The sequence below is a fragment of the Cervus canadensis genome, chromosome 29 (assembly GCF_019320065.1).
Source record: "Cervus canadensis isolate Bull #8, Minnesota chromosome 29, ASM1932006v1, whole genome shotgun sequence".
NCBI classification, from domain to species: Eukaryota; Metazoa; Chordata; class Mammalia; order Artiodactyla; family Cervidae; genus Cervus; species Cervus canadensis.
In genome coordinates, this window is record NC_057414.1 from 23,637,339 (window position 1) to 23,660,179 (window position 22,841).

General features: G+C 47.4%; 1 protein-coding gene across 1 annotated transcript in view; it reads right to left on the reverse strand.

The window, feature by feature from the left end:
• The window catches only part of NAV2 (neuron navigator 2), an 874,724-nt gene that overhangs the window by 771,505 nt on the left and 80,378 nt on the right, over positions 1–22,841 (reverse strand). The window contains exon 2 of the mRNA XM_043451131.1: positions 6,676–7,331. Coding sequence (XP_043307066.1) covers positions 6,676–6,750 — 75 coding nt within the window. The 5' untranslated portion in view covers positions 6,751–7,331. The remainder of the gene's footprint in view (positions 1–6,675; positions 7,332–22,841) is intronic.

Consider the following 22,841-nt stretch of genomic DNA (forward strand, 5'->3'; position numbering starts at 1 on the left):
CAGTGAAATGCAGGAGTCTAGCAGACAAAATATGGAGAAGGCAATGGCATCCCACTCCAGTACTCTTGCCTGGAAAATCCCATGGATGGAGGAGCATGGTGGGCTGCAGTCCATGGGGTCGTGAAGAGTCAGACATGACTGAGCGACTTCGCTTTCACTTTTCACTTTTATGCACTGGAGAAGGAAATGGCAACCCACTCCAGTGTTCTTGCCTGGAGAATCCCAGGGATGGGGTCACACAGAGTTGGACACGACTGAAGTGACTTAGCAGCAGCAGACAAAATAAGTTGCAGAAACTTGGAGAAATCATAGCCTTTGCATCTGTGCAAGGGGTTAGTAATACCTACAACAAGAGCATGGGCAAGATCTAAATGAGATCAAATGAGTGCCTAGGACATTCTCTGGCACAGTGCAATTGTTCTACATGTTAGTTATTTTCCCTGTCTTCAGCTATTTCTTAATCCTTTCTGAAAGAATCACTAAATCTAAATCATGTGTACTTGAGAAAATTATCTTAAAATATGTGTCTTGATTCCTTCTTTGCGTGAAAAGAAGTAACAGCTGCTCTGCTTCCACTGGTGCAAAGCAAGTAAGACAGCATTTTGCCCTGAGAAGCATTAGAAGGTATCATTACCTCAACTCGCTTCGTCCAAAGGGCTACAAGCCCTCTCCAGCTGCGGACGTACCAAAAACTTGGCAACATCTTAGGTTTATACCTCTCTGCCTAGTGACTAGTCTAGTCACTAACCCAAATTTTCCTCCTCTTTCCTTCAAAATATCCCTACTTTCTATTCCACTCACCAGACCCAATCTAGCCTCCCTAATCAAAAGTATTCAATCATTGCAGAGAACTCCTAACCATCTCCTTGAATCCTGCTTCTCCCTCTTCTCTCTCTAAGCGTGGACAACATATTAAACCCGTCCTTTTGGAAGGTCACATTCAGCTTAAGGACCACAGGGAAAGAGAAATCTCAAAGCATCAAGTAATGTTTATTCATTCATTCAGCCAGTATACACTGGTGCCTATTGTGTGCCAGGGGATGAAGAGATGGACAAAATTAGTTCCTTCTTCAATAAGCCAATAATCTGGTACCGAGTGTGATATATGGAAAAAACATCTGGGCCAAGAGGAGAATGCCATGAACTGCTGTCCCACCTGCACTTGAATAAGGTATTATTAATAGAAACAGGAGGGGGATGTACTCTTCATGGAGGACAGATGAGGGGTCTCAAGGCAGACAGGTGGACACATGAATAAGCAAAGGCTCAGAGATGGGGGAAACGTGAGCATTGTTCATGAAACAGAAAAGAGAGTTTGGTATAGAATATCTGGGTAAAAGAGACAGAGATTATAATCATCACAGCAATTCTCATTTGCTGATTATTTACCATGTTCCAGGAACAGTGCTAAGCATCTTATAAGCTATGAATAGAAACCACTGGGAGAAAAAAAAAAACAGCTCAGGGACATTACAGAACTTTTTCAGGGTTGAAGCTGAGGTCTACAAGACTCCTACAAGAGTTGAGCTTTTACCCATTATACCCTAGAAGTTGGGCACAGTGTAAAGTGCCAGGGGCTGGGGAGGGTGAGGACCCAGCAGAAAACGTTAAAGTTGCTCAATTGTGTCTGACTCTTTGCAAACCTATGGAGTGTAGCCTGCCAGGCTCCTCTGTCCATGGGATTCTCCAGGCAAGAATACTGGAGTGGATAGCCATTCCCTTCTCCAGGGGATCTTCCTTCCCGACCCAGGGATTGAACCTGGATTTCCTGCATTGCAGGCAGATTCTTTACCATCTGAGCCAACAGGGAAGTCCGAGGACACAGCAGGAAATCTCTAAATAGAATGACAACACTTCAGGAAGACTCTAAAGAAGAGGAATCTGGCCAGGAGTGGAGGAGGCATGGAGACAAGACAGCCATCCACATAGGCTATGCCAAACAAGAATTCCTAGACCTGAGATGAGGGTGGAGGCAGGGAGACCAGACAGAAGAGACAGTGGGCAGATATACCATGCCACAGGAGCCAGCCTTCGGAGGACAGGATGAAAAAGTAGTGGACTTAGGGAATGCGTGGCGGGGTAAAGTCAAATGACGCTGAGGTGATGAGGAAGTCAGGGGTGCCAGGAATAAAAAGGAGAGGAGAGGCTGCTGGGACAAGTATGAAAATATCTACCCCTTTGTCGGTCAGCATTTGGCAACCCAGAACAGTTCAGCCAACCCTGGAAATTTTAATTACACAAAACTCAAATTTACCCTCTCCAAAGTCATTTCAAAACACTTTCTCCAGGTGTCTTTCATGCTGAGAAGCTGACAGCCAGGAGAATATTCAAACCAAACCATCTCTGTCACCACTCAGCCATCAAGTATCTTGAAAACCCCTGAACAATTCTTATTTTACAGTGTTCACCCTCTGTGGGAAAGCTCCGTCTGTGAAGGACAAACTTCTAAGGAAGAGCAGAGAAAAAAAATCAATCAAACAGTCATTCCCTTGACTGATCAATAGGTGTCTGTCAGGGAAATTTTACTTCTCCCATCTGTGCTAGTTAAGTGGGTCCTTACAGCACTGAACAATACTTATACCTCGCTGAATTTCTCTTCGTGGCAATTTGCAGCCCATGCCTCTCTGGATTTTTCCTGACTTCAGCACAGAATTTGAATTAGGCAAGATGCTAGGGATGCACGGGAAGCTACTGTCCATAAGTGGTGCCAAGATAAGTCACCCAAAAGGGAGTTCTGACGGGCAGCCCTCCCTGCTGCAGGGTATGAGTGGGCACGTTCGCATCTGAAGTCTGCCATCTGATCTTCCCACAGCCAGCTGCTGCTCATCACCGGGGTCTCCACTTCCCCAAGGGGGACCTCCCTTCTACCAGCTATGATGCACTCCTGCAGGGGCAAGGAAGGGTCTATATCCTGCTCTGAGTGGTGGCTGCACAGGTGTACTAAAAATTTTTTTAAAAATCGAGTTATGAATTTAAGAAGCATGCACTTTACTGAATGTAAGTTACACCTCAATTAAAAGGAAATTAAAAAATAATTACAAGTGTGAAATACACCCTTCCAGAGCCCACGACACTACCCAGCCCTATTTATTTTCTTTAGCACATAGACCATTGTCTGCAAATAGATAGCTATGGAGAGAGGCACTGTCTGACACTGTAACCAATTAGTCATGTGTCTATTGAAGCTTAAATTAGTTTAAACTAAATGAAAACCTTTTTTTTTTTTTTTGGCTGAGCCATGCAGCAGGCAAGATTTTAGTTCCCCAACCAGGGATCGAACCCATGCCTCCTGTAGTAGAAGCACAGAGTCCCAACCACTGAACCGCCAAGGAATTCTCAACTTAAACTAAACGAGATTTAAAATGAAGGTCCTCAGTCATACTAGCCACATTTCAAGTGCTCCATGGCCAGATACGAATGGTGGCTACTGACACATACAGTTCATGAATGGAACATTTCAATCATCACAGAAAGTTGTGCTGGGCTAGAATGTAAGTTTCAGGAAGAAAGCCATCATGTCTGTCTAGTTGATTCCTAGCTCCAAGAACAGAGCTAGGCACATGGAAGGTACTTCATAAATACTTGCTGAATAGATGAACAAAGGAATTTTGTAATACCAAAAAAATCATGGAGCAAAAACCCAAACCTGGAAACATCCTAATGGTACACACAAGGGATTAGTTAAATAAACGTTGGCACATTCTATTGTGGAACTCTCTCTAGTCATTAAAAGGTGTGAGGTAGATGTGTATGTAATGACTCAGACAGACATCCACACCATGTTAAGTGAAAAAAATTAGGTTCTTAAAAATACGTACAGTGTGACTTCCTTTTATTAAGAAACACAAGAGTAGTCAGGAATGCTATACATCATACTGTTAATAGCAGTTACTGCTGAATAGAATTAGAGAAAAGAAAAATTTACACTCCGAATTCTTCTGTAATGTTTGAAAGTGTAATGAGTGCTTTACCAGAGTTGTTTTTGTATTTTAAGATTTAGAACAAAATCACATGCAGCTCTTTAAGACCAAAAAGAAAGCAAGAAATCCCACATTGCAAACTGTCCCAAGAATATACAAAACATTTCTTAAATGATTACCAAGTGCCAAACTCCTTACCAGCTTTGCTTCAGTTAATCTTAACAATGTCCGTATAGTTAAATACTATTTTCCTCTGTAGAAAATGTAGACTAACAATCAGAGAGCTCAAGTAGCTTTCTCAGAGTCACCCAGCTAACGCACAGCACAACTGGAATCTGAACTCAGCTCTCTGGTTCTACAGCTCACGGCACACTCGCAGGAAGCACAAGCGAACCCCTCACCCCCCAGAAAAAGCCTAATCCTAGAGGAGCCCACAACCCGGAGCTCTATCCCTATGGAAACCAGAAGAGGGCCAAGTTACAGCAAGGAGCATGAACCCTACCGAACCTTAAAGAAAACGGCTTTCGCTCCTCGGGACAGTAGGAAACACAGCAAAATGACACTAGCCAGTCTCCCGCTGCCTTGCCTCCTCAGCCCTCCACAACTGTCCTTCCCTGAATCACACACACACACACACACACACACATACTCTCTGACAGCAATGCCACAAGGATCTACCTCGTGCCCGCGAATGTGTGGTAACGTAAGCAAGCTGGTGGGGACCTCCCAGCTCCCCAACAGATGCCTCGATTGTGCCTGTGCTGGACTTTCAGCCAATCCCCCCTGAAGAGAGGTTCCCAGTTCACCCGAGATATCTGAGCCAAAACACAGGAGAGCCCCTTTTCAGCTCCATGGACAAGACATTCTGGGCTGCGTGCCCAGAAGTTTGTTTAGCTTCACACTTGACACAAATGGTGTGTGTGTTTACCCACAAACACACACGTGCACACACCAACAGAAGCTGTTGCGGTGGCGGTATTTCTACGAGAATTACCCAAATCTGTACTCGAGCAATATGGAACTATATCGCGGTGCCTATCAGAGGACGCAATCTAATTCCGCCTCAGCCAGGTTCCAACCACTGCCTGGAAAATTCAGTAGGAGATGAAATGTAATACTCTATTAAGCCTTATTTTGCCAGCACAAGTGAGAGCTCACTCAAGCACAGACAGTCATTAAAATGGATCTTACATATATCATTATAAATTTAATAATCGCCATGACGGCTAGAGTTCAAGTTAAAATGAATGTCAGCTGAGCATGACCAATTGATGTTACCCCAGCTGCCGCGGAGCCTCACTTGGGGTTACAGTCTGCTTCCAAAGGCTCCACAGTACATGTGGACCCGACGCAGGGACAGATGGGAAATGCAGACAACACACCTAGCCAAGGAGAGGCTGTCATAATTGCACATTAGCTCGGTGTACCAGCCCAATTAAAATTTTCTACAGTGTCAGAGGTCCCAAATGTTCCTCTGCTGAAGTGTCTGGATATCAAACCTGGCTCACACTTAGTAAAACACAGTTAATCCCAGGACCTGTTCACAACAGTTACCGGGTTTCCTCGCATCTCTCAGAAAGCTCCCGCAGAAACAGGAGCAGAAAGGTCTCATAGGCTGGTTATTCACTGAGTAAATCAAAGGCCACAAAACAAATTTCATTTATCTAGGTGCCTAAGATAGTAGGCACTCTTTCTGCTTTATGGTGAGTGCAGCTTCAGGAATGGAAACTTTCTTTTTTTTCAGGGGTAGTGTTACTATCAGTGTTTTAAAAATATAGTTTGTTTCCATTTATCTTTACTTTTTTAAGGTCAGAGCAAAGCCCCATACTAAATCCTTTTCAAACACATGCACAGCCATTGAAAATTATAGGGAAGAATTTTAAGGCTAGTTTTCACCTCCATGGGTATTTCACACGAGATGATTTTTTTTTTTTAGACTCATGAAGAGAAGGGATGCTCCACCCCACATGGAGAGAATAGCAGAAGGTTTTCTTCAACCATCCACAACATTTCAAAGGAAATATCAGAAATTATTTTCAGGTTAGCACAGACTCCGGCTCCGCTCAAGCTGTATTTAACCCTGGCCACCCCCTGGTCCTACCAATTCCCCTGGGAGTGAGGAAGCACAGCTTCGACTTTCTTCCTGAACAACCAGCCGTGACTCTCGAAGGCTTTTGAAGACAAGTTGAACTTTAACTGGTAGACACAAGTCCTGGGTGACTGCGGCTTTCAGACTGATGACAGCAAATGACCTACACTCAATGGGCCTTTTTAAATGACTTTGACATTCTCACAGATGGGGCCAAAGAGCGGAGTAGAATATGTTTTTGATCCATAAACACAAGAACCAGCAGACCTCAGGGCGAATAACTCACATGAAACCACCACTGCCAAGAGTACCATTTCCAAATGGTGCTAACAGTGTATGAATCCCAAAGAGGGCTTCAGTACAAAATAAGCTCATATTTGACTTAGAGAACACCAACACTGTTAACTCCCGGGGCTAAGGCTTATGCATCTTTGTCTTTCTGATTTTTGTCCTTTCTCTCTCCCCTTGCCCACCAACAAGCCAAAACTTCAAGTTCAGCAGTAGGACCTGGCAAGTCAAGAGCCACCATCCTGCATCCTCAACCAGAGAAAGACAAACCAGCAAAATCAAAGACACGACAGCAACAACGAGGACGACCACCTGGGTGACCTGAATCCTGCTTAGCAATTCCGGTGCCATAAACCAAGCAACAAAATTCTCTCTTACCCTCTTTTGATCTTCCAGTCCGTGGGTAACCAGTTTTCTCTTCTGCTGCTGGCTGGACTCAGAAACCGATTCCATTTCCCAGGAATAAAATCCCCTCTCTTCTTCAGCGGTGCTTCCAAATCCACAGTGGAATAAAAGAACCCAGGCAAAAGTGATGCATGCAGGCGGCCAGACACGGTTCCTGCCAGCCGAGGAAATCCACACGACCGTCTCAAAGGTCTCCCTGGCTTCTTAAAACCCACTCAGGGACCTCTCTTGCCATCACTGCCTTAGCAATGAGGGCGGCTGCTCTGGCATCGTGAGAGCTGGGATTTGGGACTTTTACTTCAGTTCCAGTGCTGGCTTCCTGAGTGCCCAGAGGACAGATCTGGGCAGAGACGAGTCCATATCCTGGGGCATGTGCCACATCACTGCCCCAGAAATCCTTTCCCTCACTGTCTCCTTGGCACTGATAATTTATATGTCAATAACAATGTAAATGGGCATTTAATCCACCGAGCTGATAGCACCCACATCCCTCTCCAGCAGCCCCCGACTCCCATAAATCACCACAAAGCTGCTCGCAAAGCCTCCCCTCACAGTTCCTGCGAGTGCTCATCGCTGAGGCTGCTCCCTTCCCGGGCTGTTCATCTTCCTCCGTGGAGTAAGACCCATACCTGAGGAGAAAAGGTTCAACGGTCAGAATCGCCTTGTGCAGAGGAGGACAAGTGTGAGCTTCCTTGCCCACCATCTGAAGTCCACACCCAGCAGCCAGCAGTGATCTTCCTCTGAGCCTCGCCATCCTCCGAGCACATCCCTGGACGAGCACCTGGGGGCCACCTGGGTTCCCCACTCCCGCCGGGAAAAGACACACAGAAGACCCTGTTCTCCAAACACGCACACCGGAGACAGAAATGAATTCTTTCTCCAACCTATGTGGGGTGCATCGTCATCGTAGGAATAAAGCACCCAGATATGATAAGACAGGGAAGCAATGGTCTGTGAAGCAAAAAGGCATCAACATTTCTCCCCTAATTACAGCTGCGGAGGCAGCATGCGGCAGGCGAGACAACAGGGTCCACTGGGGAACTGAAAAGAGCAGTCTAGATCATCCGAAGGCGGCAAGGCGACTGTGCCCCAGAGCCGCGTTCCCTGCCTCGGAACCTGCAGGCAGAGAAGGCACCCAGTCACCTCCAGGCTGACGTCACAGAGCTCAGAGGGACAGGGAGGGAGGGAGGAGAGGAGGGACCTCCGCCAAGGAAAGCATTTTGCATGGGATGCACCTTCCATGAACATCTAAGGGGAGGGAACATATTGGAGAATCCCCACGAAGAAGCACCAATAAATAACTATGAATGCCTTTTCCCGTAGCACCAGCACCACCAGGAAAGAAATTTAAAAAGCTGGGGGGCAAAGCTCTTACCAAAAGGCACTCATCTCTTGCCAGCATTTCTAATCAACACTCTAGCCATTCTACAATTCAGGCTGCGCCAGCCTCCGGGAGAGCTGTGGCCAGATCCGGCCACAGCGGGCATCAGACAGAAGCCCTCAGACCCTCCCTTGCAGCTGTCCTGACCGGTGGCTACTTTGGAATGAGGCCGAAACCACCCTCTGTCACAAAAGGCTTCCGCACGGCTCAGCGCCAAAGCAGGTTAAAAGGCAAATGAGAGACTCAGACATGGAGGGCTTGCAAGGAGGAAGAGAACAGCTTCTCCTGGAAGAGAAGCTACAGAAAGGTTGAAGGCTTGTCCTATTCCACCTGAAACACTCAGCAAGAGCAGATTTCTCCAAGTGAATGCCCAGGTCAAAAATGTTCTGAATTTGGCAAGAATCCATCCATGAGAGCTTAATGTATCCAAAAGACAAGCATCTTACACACCCACGGGTGTTAGAACTAAGAAGCCCTCTGCTGGCCTAGGAAATAGCTGAGCTTCCAGAGAAAGCCCTTGGTTGCCCACCACCATCTCCACAACCCCTTCAAGGGATCCCTGGCAGAGGTGAAACCTTTCAGATTCTGTTCTTTTTAGCTCCAGATCACAATGCAAAAACTCTTGCAAATGGGCTCTGAGTATTATTACCCTTTTCTGAATCTAAACTGAGACCTCAAACTAGAGGATTCAGCCAGATCTAGGTTTGAATCTCAACTCTGAAACTTCATTCACTGTGTTTCTCCGAGCAAGGAACTTAAGCTCTCTGGGTCTCAGTGTTCTCATCTGTAAAGTGGGGATAACGACAGAACATGGGAGTGGGAAGGTCAGAATCCCCTGTTGACAGGGTAGGTGATGGAATGCTAAATGCTTGCTCTACGTCAGGAGCTCTCTTCTGCTTTGCATACTCATTCATTCAACAAATCTCTGTGTCAATTATCTTGCTCCAAGGTCCTTGGCTTCCCTGGTGGCTCAGCTGGTAAAGAATCTGCCTGCAATGTGGGAGACCTGGGTTCAATCCCTGGGTTAAGAAGATCCCCTGGAGAAGGGAAAGGCTACACACTCCAGTATTCTGGCCTGGAGAATTCCATGGACTGTATAGCCCATGGGGTCGCAAAGAGTCGGACACGACTGAGCAACTTTCACTTTCAGCCTTGGGTTAGAGATGAGACAACTGCTGGGGAGAAAGGAAGTAACCTGCTGAAAGTCATACAGCCAGAAAGTCGGGCTGGGAAGTGAACCCATGTCTGAGTGCAAAATCCTTGCTCACAGCCGCGCCTCTCTGGCAGGATTGCTGTTAGCTGGCTTTTCACAAGCGGCCTGAGTCCAGAGGCCACACTTCTCACTGCTTCTGGCTCTCCTCATGAATAATAATAAAAGAAAAAAAGGCCCCGCCCAAAGGGTCTCCTACTTGGACAGGCCTTCTCCAGGGGGCCCGCGGCGTCCTCAGCCCTTGTTTCTGAGAACAGCTCTGGGCTGAGCACCAGACCCTGGCTCTCTCCCGGGTGAGACCCTGTCACATCCCATCATGCCAGCCGGTGCACACGCCCCAAGTGCACATGGGCACAGACGTCCTCGCCACAGAAAAACCTCCCCGTTGGTGGGGAGTGGGAGGAGGTTCAATACCTCCTGTGAACCTTTTTTTTTTTCCTCCTGGGAGTCAGTCTCCACCAGTTCTGGGGCTGTCACTGTCCTTGTGCTAGAGCCAGGGTAGGGAGGGGATACCCAAGAAAGGGGAGAAGTGAGGATGCTGCTCTCGGCTGGCTGCCACATCCCATCAGTTTCCTGATGGGGGAGGACTTCAAGACAGCAAACCCTGATGTATAAGCTCTGATTTCTTACTGCCCAGAGAAATCTCAGGAAGTTTTCAAACATACTTGAATTAAAAAAAGAGAGAGAGAGAGAGAGCTGAAAGGCAGGACTAACGGGCCATTTCACCGGATGGTTGAGAAGTCAATATGTTTGCTGGATTGATCCCTAAATGCAGCAACATAGCAGCAGCTTCTCCTCTCCATTCCCTAAGTCAGCCAGGAGAAGTGCAAGGGAAAGGGAAGGAAGAAAACTGGACCATAAGAGGGATCGGGGAGCATCATAGGCAAGCTCAGCTCCTCCTTAAAGTCCAGAAGACAAGACCAGCCATCCTGAAGACATCCCCAAACACACTGCCAGGGCTTCCTCCTGCTTAGTCAAACCCAGTCTCTGAAAGCCTTCAACGTCCCACTCCACATACACCCAATCCCCTCTGCCTTCTGGGTAACCCCCAGGAGAAAGTTTTTTTAAAGACTGGTTTGGAAGCACAACCCAGGACTTGGGGAGCCAAGCCAGGGTCTAGCCTCCGATGCACAGACATCCTTTCAAAAAACCCAGGGAGGTGTCACTCACCAGGAAATGCCGATTTGGAATGCCAGGTGCCAGGCAAGCCACAGGCCAACCCCTCCCACATACAACACACTCCTTCCTTCTGCCTGGGTGCTGGCATTGTGGACCCATTTCATATGCTTTGGTAAAGCATCCTTCTTATTCTCCGAAGCTTTCAAAATTGGACATAGCCCTTTTGGCTTTCTCTTCACCCCTTCCCTCTCCCCAGTTGCTCCTGTCCCCAGATAGCTCCAAGATTGGGGAAACTGGTTTTAAACCTGGATTAAGGGTTAGTGGGGTGAGAAAGGGCAGCCTGACCTATTTCATCTTCTAACTGGAGTTAGGTTTCTGAAACAAGGGTGCATCGCCTCTGGAATGGTCTAATTAACACTCACCACCAACACAGCATTTTTAATTAGTCTTTGGTGCCAATAGGGGAAACGGAGGAGCTTCTTGGCAATCAAACCTTTCATTAATCAATCAATAAATAAGTTACATAAGATGTAAGAAAGAGAGCCAAGGAGGCATGGTGGTTTCCGGGCTGGTTTTTTTTTAATTATTATTATTATTTGGGGGCGCCTTTTTTTTTTTAAATGCAACCAAAGGGAGCCTGGCCAAGTCGGCCACTTTGCTAAGCTGCCGAGGAGGGCTGACCCAGCCGCCAACCCCGGAGCCTTTATTTGCGCACGACTAGGGAGTGGAGCGTGCTCCCGCCTCTTCCCTGAAGAAAAGAAAGGATCGCACACAAAAATAAGTCACTAGGGCCCCAGCTGGGCGGCGCGGGCTGCTGCTGCCACCACCACCAGGGTTCCTTTGCCGGCAAGAAAGGAGCCGGCTCAGCGGAGCGCACACCCGGGAGGCGCCTTGGCTCCCGGCGCTGGGGCGCCCCCTCCCTGCCCGCTGCCCACGCCCTCGCCCTAGCCGCCGCCGGCTGCTACCCCGAGCGTGGGAGAGAGCGCCAGGGAAACCGGAGGCCTGGCCTCCTTTACCGGGCTTCGATACACACACACACACACACACACACACACACACACACACACGGATATGGACAGACACAGAAAAGAGACTCAGACATAGTCTAACACAGGCATAGCAGACACTCGCAGAGGTCCAGACATACACGCAGACTCACACACACACACACACACACCTACCGAAGCTCAGATCACACACACGAGGGTGCACACCCACCCAGAGAGGGACACGCGCAGACAGGTACTAGACATGGAGAGGCAGAGGGGTCTATAAAACAGAGGCACAGACAGAAAACACGCACACACACGCAAGATACACAGACAGGCACACAGAGGAAAGAGACATACACAAAACCCGAAAATACACGGAGATGATGACAGAGGGATCCACACACAGCGATACTCAGACAGAAGCACCCGGAGAGGGCGTTCAAAGACACCCACGCCGAGAGCACACACGGAGCGGCCCAGACGTGAGGATACACCCAGAGATCCAATCACGCCAAGGGGGGAATCACGCACAGAAACACACACACAGAAGACATCAGAAACACAAGAACACGCACAAGAAGATACACCCAGCCTCAGGCACGCACACCCAGAGGGACACACACCCACTCCGCATGGGGGCGTAGGCAGCGTAGCCGGAGGCCGGGGAAAGTGCTCCTGGAGCTCGCTCGCAGAACCGCCTCGGACGGAGCACCTCGCCGTGCGCCCCAGCCAGCATCTGCCGGGTAAGACTTTGCCAGCACATCTCTGAACAAGGGACCACCGGCCGTCTGCGTCCGCCGGCCGGGTCTCCGTGCTGCAACCACGCGTCCAAGGAGGCCTGGGTCCTTCGACAGGGTCCCGGAGTGGAGGTGTGGCCCCCACGCCGCTCCGCGCGGGGCCAGCCCTCTCGCTGCCGGCAGTCCCCGCCCTTCCCGGCCCCCGGAGCCTAGCACAGAGCATCCCCAAGTCCTCTCCCCGCTCGTCCCGTTGCGCGGCAAACTTTCGCCCGGCAGGTCCAGGCGCGGGCAGCCTGGTCCAGCCCGGCCCCCGAGGGATGGCGCGGGGAGCTCCTACCTGCGCCCACGCGGCTTGGCGGAGCCGCCGCCTCCAGCCGGTCTCTCACCGCGCTCCGGCCCGCGCTTCTCAGTCGCGGCCGCTGCCGCTGCAGCCGCTCCTTGCCCTCCCGTTACCCGGGAAACCGCCTCCCTCCCTCCCGCCAACCAACCAGCACCGTTCACATGGCGCCTCTAGGCCAATGGGTGATCTCGGAATTCCGGTCCTCTTCCAGGGTCCGGAGCCCCTTCCCAAGCTAAGGGACCAGACCCGGAGGCAGGGCTCTCATTAGAGCTGCTGCTACTAAAAGGTGGGGTCCCCGGGGCCAGAGAGAGTCATCTGGTTTCTCCGCGGGGACCATTCTTCTGTGGGACATAGTACCTGGCACTTTTAAAAACAGTCACAAGACTGGAGAACTTGCAGTCTGAAAATGCCCAGGGCACCTACTTCATTCAGCCTTCCACTAAAACCAGAATTCCTTCAGACAGGGAGCTGTCCAGCCCTGAGCACCTCTCTGGATGGAGCGCTCGCCTTTTCCCAAGGCAATGCTTAATGCCTTCTTCCTTTTGGAGCTCTAACTCGGAGCAAGTTCTTTCTGACACAGAACTGATCCTGCCCCCTGACCAAGACCCGGGTCTGCTCTCTTGGACCTGCAGAAAAAAAGGTTCCCTGGCTACCTAACAGGCCTTCAGAAACTAGACCACACATCCTGTTCCCCAGGTGACCCTTCTTCAGGAGGCTCTCCATTCATCTTTCGTCTTTTCCCAGGGCCATTTAGAAATAACAGAGGCTCATGTTCATCCCTGCCCCTCCACCCCTCTTTCAGGTGTCAGTCTGGGATACAATGCCCAAGTGGGAGGAATCTCAGCATCTTAGCACTATTTGCAAAACGGACCTGAAGTGGAGAAAATGAACATTTTCTCATCTCTTAAACCCAGGTCAGTTCCCCAAATATGGAGTAAGAGGAGAGACAGGCATGTCCAGAAAGCGGACTAGGGTGGTCACCTCCATCTCTGAAGACTTCTTATTTCCTATTTAAACCTCCAGTCAAAACTTACTCCTTCATATGGGCATCCAATATGAGAAGGCATGGGGTCCTACTGGTTCTGGCAGGAGAGTGGCCTGGCCCTTCCAAAGCCTGGATGCCCCCAGGCTGCAGGCCTGTCCACAGTCACAAGCGGGTTTTGCTGCACCACCTCTGGTGAGGACCATGGGGGCCCAGCATTCTCAGGGTGCTATAGACCCAGAGCTCAGTGCACAAGCTGAAGCAGAAGGTAAGTCCTGCTGCTGGGTCCCTGTTCGAGGTCTGGGAGGAGATTCTGGCTCAGGAACAGGGTGGCACTCCCCAGGTGTGGTGGTAAGATGGGGGCGGAAGCCTCCTACTGAGAGCAGAGGGCCCAGCTGCAAGATGGCAGGGGTGAGGCAGTTGCAGCTGAGATGGAATGGCACCTAGGGCTCCTGATCCCTCCAACAGAGACACACATTACACGCCTGGATCCTTCCCCAGCAGAGTCCATTGAGAATGGTCACAAGACAGAACTGAAAAATGAAAACTGTGCCACTTTCTTAGCCAATTCCTGTGGGTTTCTCTGAGGTCATACAAGGAATACGACCAGCAGGGGAATGATAGGAAAGTAACACTGTGTACCCAGTTGTAGGGAGTATGATGGTCAGAAGCACACACAGGTCTGAGTCAGACAGCTGGGGCTGGAATCCTCTCTCTGCTATTTATCAGATATACAATCTTATCTCTGAATCTCCATTTCCTCAACTATAAAACAGAAAAGTTATTATTCCTCCCGACAGAGAAGTTATGAGGATCAGGTGTGATCATAGATGAGTATATGCTTTGTAAGCAAGAATGTACCTTGCAGAAGAGAAGGGCTTTTACAATAAACCCAGTTTTCCCATGTGATGTTTAATTTTATGTGTCAGCTTGGCTAGACTGTGGTACCCAGTTTTTGGTCAGATACCACTCTAGATGTTGCTACAAAATGATTATTAACATTTAACTCAGAAGACTTTGAACAAAACAGGTCACCTTCTATACTATGGATGGGCCTCAGCCACATTCATTTAATCAAAGACCTTAAAAGAAAAGACTGAGGTCCCCCTAAGGAAAAAGGAACTCTGCCTCCAGATTAGCTCTGGACTCACAACTGCAACATCAACTCTTCCCTGGCTCTCCAGCCTGCCATCCTGCCCTCCAGATTTTGAATTGGACAGACCCCTACAAATACATGAGCCAATTCCTTCAAACAAATCCATATCTATCAGAAAGGAGAAGAGAAAGAACTATATAATGTAGACAGATACATAAATATACACATATCCTGTTGGTCCTGTTTCTCTGGAGAACTGTGACTAATACAGCCCCTCCCTAGAATGATGAGGGTTTGCCAGGCAAATCCAAAGACAGCAAACAACCAAGTGGCCAGATTTGTAGCCTGATCATAAGCCAACAAGTTGTTGATGTGTTTCCCCAAGTCTGGGTCAAGTAGGCTTTGACTTATTTTCACAGATGGTTTTGATCCACCAGTCTACACAAGAGCCTTTCACCTACTAGAGGTGGACATCTGGGGGAACATTTTTCTAAACTAGCTCCCTTTCTGTCCTGCCACCATGCCTGCTACCCAGTCCCCACCTGCACACTAGGATCCAAGGGGATAGAGTTGGTTTTAGGGAGATTCTATCTGACCAACCTTCCTCTCTCTCTTACACACACAGATGCATGCACACACACACACACACACACACAATGGAATCCCAAATGAGAGTTGCAGCAAATGCCTTAACAACTTCTACCAATTGCAAGACCCATTTTTGCCTTTATTAAGAATACATAAAGTTTAAAAAATTACATCTAGTCACCCATTTAGGGTCCTAGCCCCAAATCTGCCCCATCGCCTGAGGAGGGGGTTATTTCTATTTCACCAATGCAGATAAACAAGAACTGCAGTATAACCGGGTCTCCCAGGGACTAGAACTGCAAGCCTAGGGATCCAGCTGCTCCCCTGACACCTTCAGGAAGGGGCTGCCTCTTCTTTTGTCTCCCTTTTTGCTCACTCACCTTCCTGGTGGCCTAACACGGCTGCCAGTCCCAGTGTCTCTATCGGGATCTCTCAGTGCAAATACCCAATACCCGCTGGGACTTTGTTCAAATTCTCATGACAGAATCTCATTGGTCACTGACCTTTGGGTCAGATCAGAAGTCAATCAGCAGTAGCAAATGCAAAAGAAATCTTTCAATCATTGGACAATGTCAGACATTTGTAGCACACAGTGAGAGGAGGACATGCCAAGGTACTTACTTAACTCAGCTTCTGAGTCGTAATGCTGACCCCCGCACCCCTATTTGCTTGTCTTCAAGAGTTCCCATGTTGCCCTCTCTGGCAAGAGCTATGGAACCCCTAAACAAGTGACTTGTGAGGCTCTTTCGGAAATTAAAATAGGTTCTATTTTTCTATAAATTGAGTAATACCTTTCATCCAGTTTCAAGAAGACTCTGGTCTTAGGCCTCTAGTAAGCAGGCAGGCCTGGTAGATTCATTGCAGACAGTCTTAACATGTGTGACATCAGACAGAGGTGGCATCTTAGGTCTTGTGTCTTTCGTTGTCTGTGAATTGAACTCAGGGCCACTTGGCCCCCAGAGTGGTAAAGAAGTTGGAAAATGTCCCTTTCCACCTTATCTTTTTGGATTGGTGAACTTTCATCATCTTTGGGGACCCAGTTCTAAGAATTTTCCCCTAAAGCCCTGGTCAGAATTGGTTGTTCTCTTTTTGGGCATCTCATAGCACTTTGTACTCTTTTCTTTTCTAGCGTCTTCCACACCGCACCATAATCATTCCCTTTCACGTTTTTCTCCCTAACTAGTCATTCGTGCATTCATCCTTTACTCAATCCTGCAACAGATTTTATTGCCAATAAAGATTCTGAGATACAGCAGTGAACAAAGTAGGAAAAGTCCTTGCTCTTGTGGTGAGAGAGGAAGAAGATGGAAAAGAAAGAAACATTTAGTCAAGGTTATTTGAGAAAATCATTAGGCCTCTATGGGGAATAAAAATAGGATGGTGTAACAGAGAATGACTAGGTGGGTAGCAGTAGGTGACTTCTTTGAGAAGAAATTTAAACTGAGATCTGAGTTGTAAGAACGATACAGCCACACAAGGATCAGGAGGAAGAACATTCCAGACAGAGGCAGCTCCTAGTGCAAAGGCCATGAGGCAGATGGCAAACTAACCAACATGGCACGTTCGTGGGGCAAAGAGAAGGTTAGGGTGACTAGAGCAGAGTGCTCACAGCCATCCAGGGGAAAAACAAGCCTCAGGAGGTAGCAGGAACAGGGAAGCATCCACCCCTCTTTTCTGTACCTCTGCATGATACCAGCTTGACCCTCACCCACCATATTCCCCTTTTTCTGAGTGAAAGTGAAAGGCTGGAGTGAAAGTTTAGTCGCTCAGTTGTGTCTGACTCTTTGTGACCCCATGGATTGTAGACTACCAGGCTCCTCCCATGGGATTTTCCAGGCAAGAGTACTGTAGTGGGCTGCCATTTCCTTCTCCAGAGGATCTTCCCGACCCAGGGATCGAACCCGGGTCTCCCACATTGTAGGCAGACGCTTTACCATCTGAGCCACCAGGGAGGTCCCTTTTTCTGAGACTTAGCTCAATTTGTCTCTTCCAACATAGCAAACTAATCTCACTCTATGCTCCTTTACCTCGTCCTTTCCCTCCATACATACCCCTTAAGTTTAGGGTATATTATATCTGTATGATTATGTTTTCTAACTCCTTCATTCACTGAGTTGATAAGTCTTATTGAATGACCACATATACCAAGAACTGATATGCTTGTGCCATATGAACTCATTGATTAGGACACACAAAGAGTCAGAAGATCTCTGAGAAGTCAAGAGATGACGCAAAGGTTTGTGATAAAGGAAACCTATATCACTAGTCCTCATTCAAAGCCTCTCTGCTCTTGGTTTACTCACATTTTTAATGGGACTGGTTACTCCATTCCCAGGCTCACAGCAAGTCAGAGGAAGGCATTGATCCCTACAGTTGGCAAACTGACAACTCTAAGAAGTAAGAGAAGACCATCTGTCAGCAAGAGAAGAAACCATTAAGTCTACGAAAACCAAAGCAAAAGGTCTGGGCAATCTGGGACCATTTAGTAAACGGACAATCAATCTCAAACATCTCATCCATTCATTAAATTACATGGATCCCTCATAATGCTGACTCTGAATCCAACAAAGGTCTTATAAGACAAGGAAGATCTTAGTATGCTAGAAAGCTTTTCATACAGATTGGCTAAACAGAATTTAATGGACAAACCCAGGGCTTCTAGGAAAGTTCAGCTGTCAAAAATGACGTGAGTTCTGGACAGCCAGTATTTGACACTGATTGAACTATTAATTACAATTTATTGAACAACTCTAAGATGTGCCACTTGCTTTAAATACTTGACTTCATTCAAACCCCACAGCATCGCTAAAAGTTGGGACTGCTAGCATCCCTGTTTTTTGAAGGAGAAAAGAAAACAGGCTCACGGGGTTTAGTGAGCCCAAATCAAAAGATGAAAGACAGAATAAGCAATATTTCTTTCTTCTTTTTTTTTTTATTCCTCTTAACATTTAACATAAATCTGGGGATACAGTAAGCTCTCAAAGTAAGGGCTCAGGGCTCACTCATCCAAGAAATTTGTCCCAGGAATTGTACCAGCAACCAGACATACAGTGAAGAACAGGCCAGGCACAGACCCTGTCCTCAGAGCAGTGCAGCATGAAGATCTGATGAGTCTATTCTGCTGTTTTGAAAACAATCAATTTGCTGTGATTCTATTAAAATATGACTCTTGTTCTGGATTTTTTGGAAGCAGCTCTTGAAAAAGTTTTACTCTTGAAAAAAAGAAGTGCCAGATTGTAGTAAAGTCTGCAATTCATGTTTGAAGAAAATTCATGACCCGCACCTCTACTGAGCCCATTCCTGGGGCAGCCCACGGTCCTCATTTTGTGTTGTCCCTTCTGCAACTTCAAAGGGTCACTTATCGGGAGCCACTTCATCCTCCTCATTGCAGAATGGTCATTGTGGGGGTGGTAGGGAGGAAGAGAGGGATGGGCTCTGACCTTCTGGTTCTCCCTCCTGCCCCTGCCAGTTTCTCCTCAGACTCTTCCTTCATCATCCTTCACTCAACACCACCACGACTGAGCAGCTCGAGCAGACGGAAGGAGTCTGTTTTCCCAACAGAGTGGGCTGAGACAATGCCCTATTGTCTGAAATAGACAGTAGCGGGGAGGGAGTTTATTGTCAGCCAGCAAGGGGGTGGAAGCAGGGGGTGGACTGGCTCTGGCTCCCCAGCCCCCGGTGGCTGGCACTTCTGCAAACATAGGAGGATGCTATAAAAACTGGCCTGCCAAGAGACACCCACGTGAGCAGCATGAGCACATCAGTTGGATTGTGGAGCAGTCAAACGGAGAGAAGAGGGCTCAGAGTGGAACATCCTAGGGAGGCTGGAATGGGTAACAAGATTCAAGCTGGAAGTTGATCCTAGTAGTTTTGGTTTTCAAGGTATCTTAAGAAAGTGGGGGCATATACATACTAGAAATGGAGTTGAAACTAAAAATTTAAAACAAACCCAATGAATATTTATTGAGTATCTATGTCCCATGAATGTAAGAATGAGATTCTTTGGAAGCCAAGAACCAAGGAGCATTAGAGGAAGAAGGGGTCTGGGGGATTTAGGAAGGAAAACTGTGTCCTGGAGAAGTAAGATGAATGGCAAGTCAGTGGTGTGGAAGTGGTGGTCTCAGGCGCCACGCGTACATGCACACTCAATCACTTCAGTCGTGTCCAATTCTTTGCAACCCCATGGATCGCTTGGGGCTCTTCGAACCAGGCTCCTCTGTCCGTGCGGATTCTCCAGGCAAGCATACTGGAGTGGATTGCCATGCCCTCCTCCAGGGGATCTTCCCAACCCAGGGATCGAACCCAAGTCTCCGGTGTCTCCTCCATTGCAGGTGAATTCTTTACCTCTGAGCCACAGAGGATGACCCTCAGGCACCATGCTTCCTTCCAAAACCCAAAGGGAGTACCAGGGAGGAATTTTAAGCTGGAAAAGGGGGAGTGATGTAGTCAGGTGAGCTATTTAGAGAAATATCTCTGGTGACCAGCGTGAAGAATGGACTAAAGCAGGGAAGACTGTAGCAGAGAGACAGGAGGCAGCTACAGCTCAGGAAGCAAGAGAGGGTGAGGATACGGACTCAGGCAATGGCAGATGTTGTTTAGCTGTGTCGCCAAGACAATGTGGGGAATCCCAGGTCCCCCTGCATTCAAGTCTAGAGCAACTCTACTGTCTAAAAGAGAATGGGTGTGTCCTCCTAGATTCTGAGTAAAAGTTTCAGTTATCCCATAACTGAATAGTGTTTGTTTCATGGGTGTGTGACTCTCCATTGACATTTTGTTTTGCTGGATTCTTCAAAGGGAAGACTCTTGGCTTTGATGATGAAGCCACCCACCCTAGCTTCCTGTGTGTGGATCACGACCTTCCCTGGGAGGGCAGGTGTGGGGCCCCTGGCTTGGCTACTTTGCATAGCACACTGGGAGCATTTGCATTTCCAAAGTCTTGTTTCTCCATAGAAAGGGAGCCCCATTAGATTTTTTTTTTTTTTGTCCTGTGGCATCAGATGAAAGTGGCCCGGAAATCAATGCAAATTCCTTTCATCCCGCAATGTGTCCAGTGGTCTAACTACTCAAAGTCCAACAGGCTGAGCAAGGATATAAAGAAGAAAAACCCCACTTCAGTTCTATTGGATGGATCCCTGGCTGCCTCCTAACTAGTGCTCATACACACACATGCACATAGGCACACGCACAGTAAGCCCTCAGGGTCCACCCCTAAGGGCTTCTTAAGGTACCTCTGAAGTCTGGTGATGTCACCACACTATGCCATTGTCTTCTCCCCCGGGGTTGAGAGAGGGAAGCCTACATAGTCCAAATCCTCAAAGAATATTTTAAAAACTCTCTTCTTTCTGGGTCAGTAGGTTAGCTTTGTGTTTAAAACAAAACACCAAAAAACAAAGATGAATCCTTCATGAAGAAATCTATCAGTGTGAGTGCTGCTGCCATGAATCTCTTTGCCTTCCTTTACCTGCAGAAATCTCCCCTGGAGATGGGGTGCTTGGCTCCATGTGAGTTGTAAGCAGGTTCAGGCAAAAGCACCTGAGTTTCAGAGTCTAAATCCAGAGACTTCAGCTCTATTTCTGAGTAACTTTTGTTCTGAAAATAATTTTTAAATGTTTAGGTCCAACTCTGTGTGCATGCAAGCTCAGTTGCTGATTCCTGGTTGACTCTTTGTGACCCCATGGACTATAGCCCACCAGGCTCCTCTGTCCATGGGATTTTCCAGGTAAGAATACTGGAGTAGGTTGCTACTTCCTCCTCCAGGGGACCTTCCGGACCCAGGGATGGAACCCGCATCTCCTGAATTGGAAGGTGTATTCTTTATCACTGAACCACGTGTCCCAGGTCCAACTCCAACAGACTTATTAAGTATGTTGTGATCAAGGATGGGATGAGCTTATGATTTTTAAATGGGAAAACTGTTGTGGTTGCCATCAGACTGAAAAAAAGACTTATTAAAGTAATAGTAAATGCTATTGATGAGGGCACTGAGAAACAAATTCAACAGTTTGTTGAGAACATAATCCATGTTAGGCATTGCTGTCGGCTAGAGTCGTAGTATAATAAATGGACAAAATCCTTGCCTCATGAAATGTACATTCTAGTGTCATTCATTGTGCTGAAACAGTGCGTGCCTCTCAGACGGCAGAATGCATCAAAAGCCTTAAAAATATGTGTACATGCCCTTCGGAACAATCATGCACCTACATACATGTAAGACAATAAAGTTGTTTGCAAGAGTAAAAAACTTAGGAAAAAAACCTAAACATATTACATTAAGTTACTAGTCAAATTAATTATAGTCCACTTTTACAACTGAATACCATACTACTATTAAAATAATGTAAAAGAACATTTATTGATTTGGGGAAAATGTTAATGATATTTTGCTACACACAAAAAAATTACAAAAGTTTTAGGTAGAATATGATTCTATTTGTATAAAATAGATGGAAAAATTAAATGAAAGGTTATCATTGATTTAACAATATTTACTGAGCATGTCCCTGGTGGCTCAGGTAATAAAGTATCCATCTGCAATGCAGGAGACCAGGGGTTCGATCCCTGGGTTGGGAAGATCCCCTGGAGAAGGGAATGGCAACCCACTCCAGTATTCTTGCTTGGAGAATCCCCAGGGACAGAGGAGCCTGGCAGACTACAACCCATGGGGTCACAAAGAGTCGAACATGACTGAGCAACTCAACATGCATGCGCTGAGCACCTACTACATGTCTGGGTCCTGGAGTTAAACAGAAAGAATAAGATCAGCCAGGTCCTTTCCCCTGTGGGATCTGTGGTGGTTATTTTTGAGTGGTAGACTTTGGGGTAACTTTAATTTTTTCCATTTGTTGTCTCCATGCCTTCTAAACTGATGAGATATTCCTTTTAAAAATTACTTTAAAATTAAACATAATTTAAAAAATCAACATTGGAGAGATCATTCATAGGTTGGGGTTGGAACACAAACCTTGGAAATTAAAGCCCACATCTTAGGTCCTTCCTCGCTCTGTGGGAGTGACCCAGGATGACCGAGAGCAGCACAACCAGAGGGCAAGAGGCAAAGAGGTGCAGTGAGACCAGGCCCAGCACTGAAAAGAAGATGCCCCATCTCCAGCCAGGATCTCGGGTGGAGCAGAGGCAAAGCCGAGAGCAGAGGGAGGAAGAGGAAGCACAAAATGAGGCCAAGGAGCAGAAGGACCACCTTTTGTCATGAAAAGGGCTAAAGCACATCAAACTCCTCTTTCTTCTGGCTCTAAGGTACATCAGAGGGTCAGCAGGGGATAAAGGCACAGGGTCAGGTGGGCAGCTTCTGCCAGCTTCTTAAAATACATCCACCATGAATCAGTAGTAAGATATAAATGTTAATCACTCAATCATGTCCGACTCCTTGTGATCCCATGGACTGTAGCCTGCCAGGCTCCTCTGTCAATGGAATTCTCTAGGCAAGAAGACTGGAGAAGGTTGTCATTTCTGTCTCCAAGTAAGACATCAAAATACCATCCAAATACCCAACAAGGGAATGATTAAGCCAGTTAAGGTTCTTTTAATACTTAGCCATTCCAGTTGAGCTATTTCAAATCCTAAAAGATGGTTCTGTTAAAGTGCTGCACTCAATATGCCAGCAAATTTGGAAAACTCAGCAGTGGCCACAGGCCTGGAAAAGGTCAGTTTTCATTCCAATCCCAAAGAAAGGCAATGCC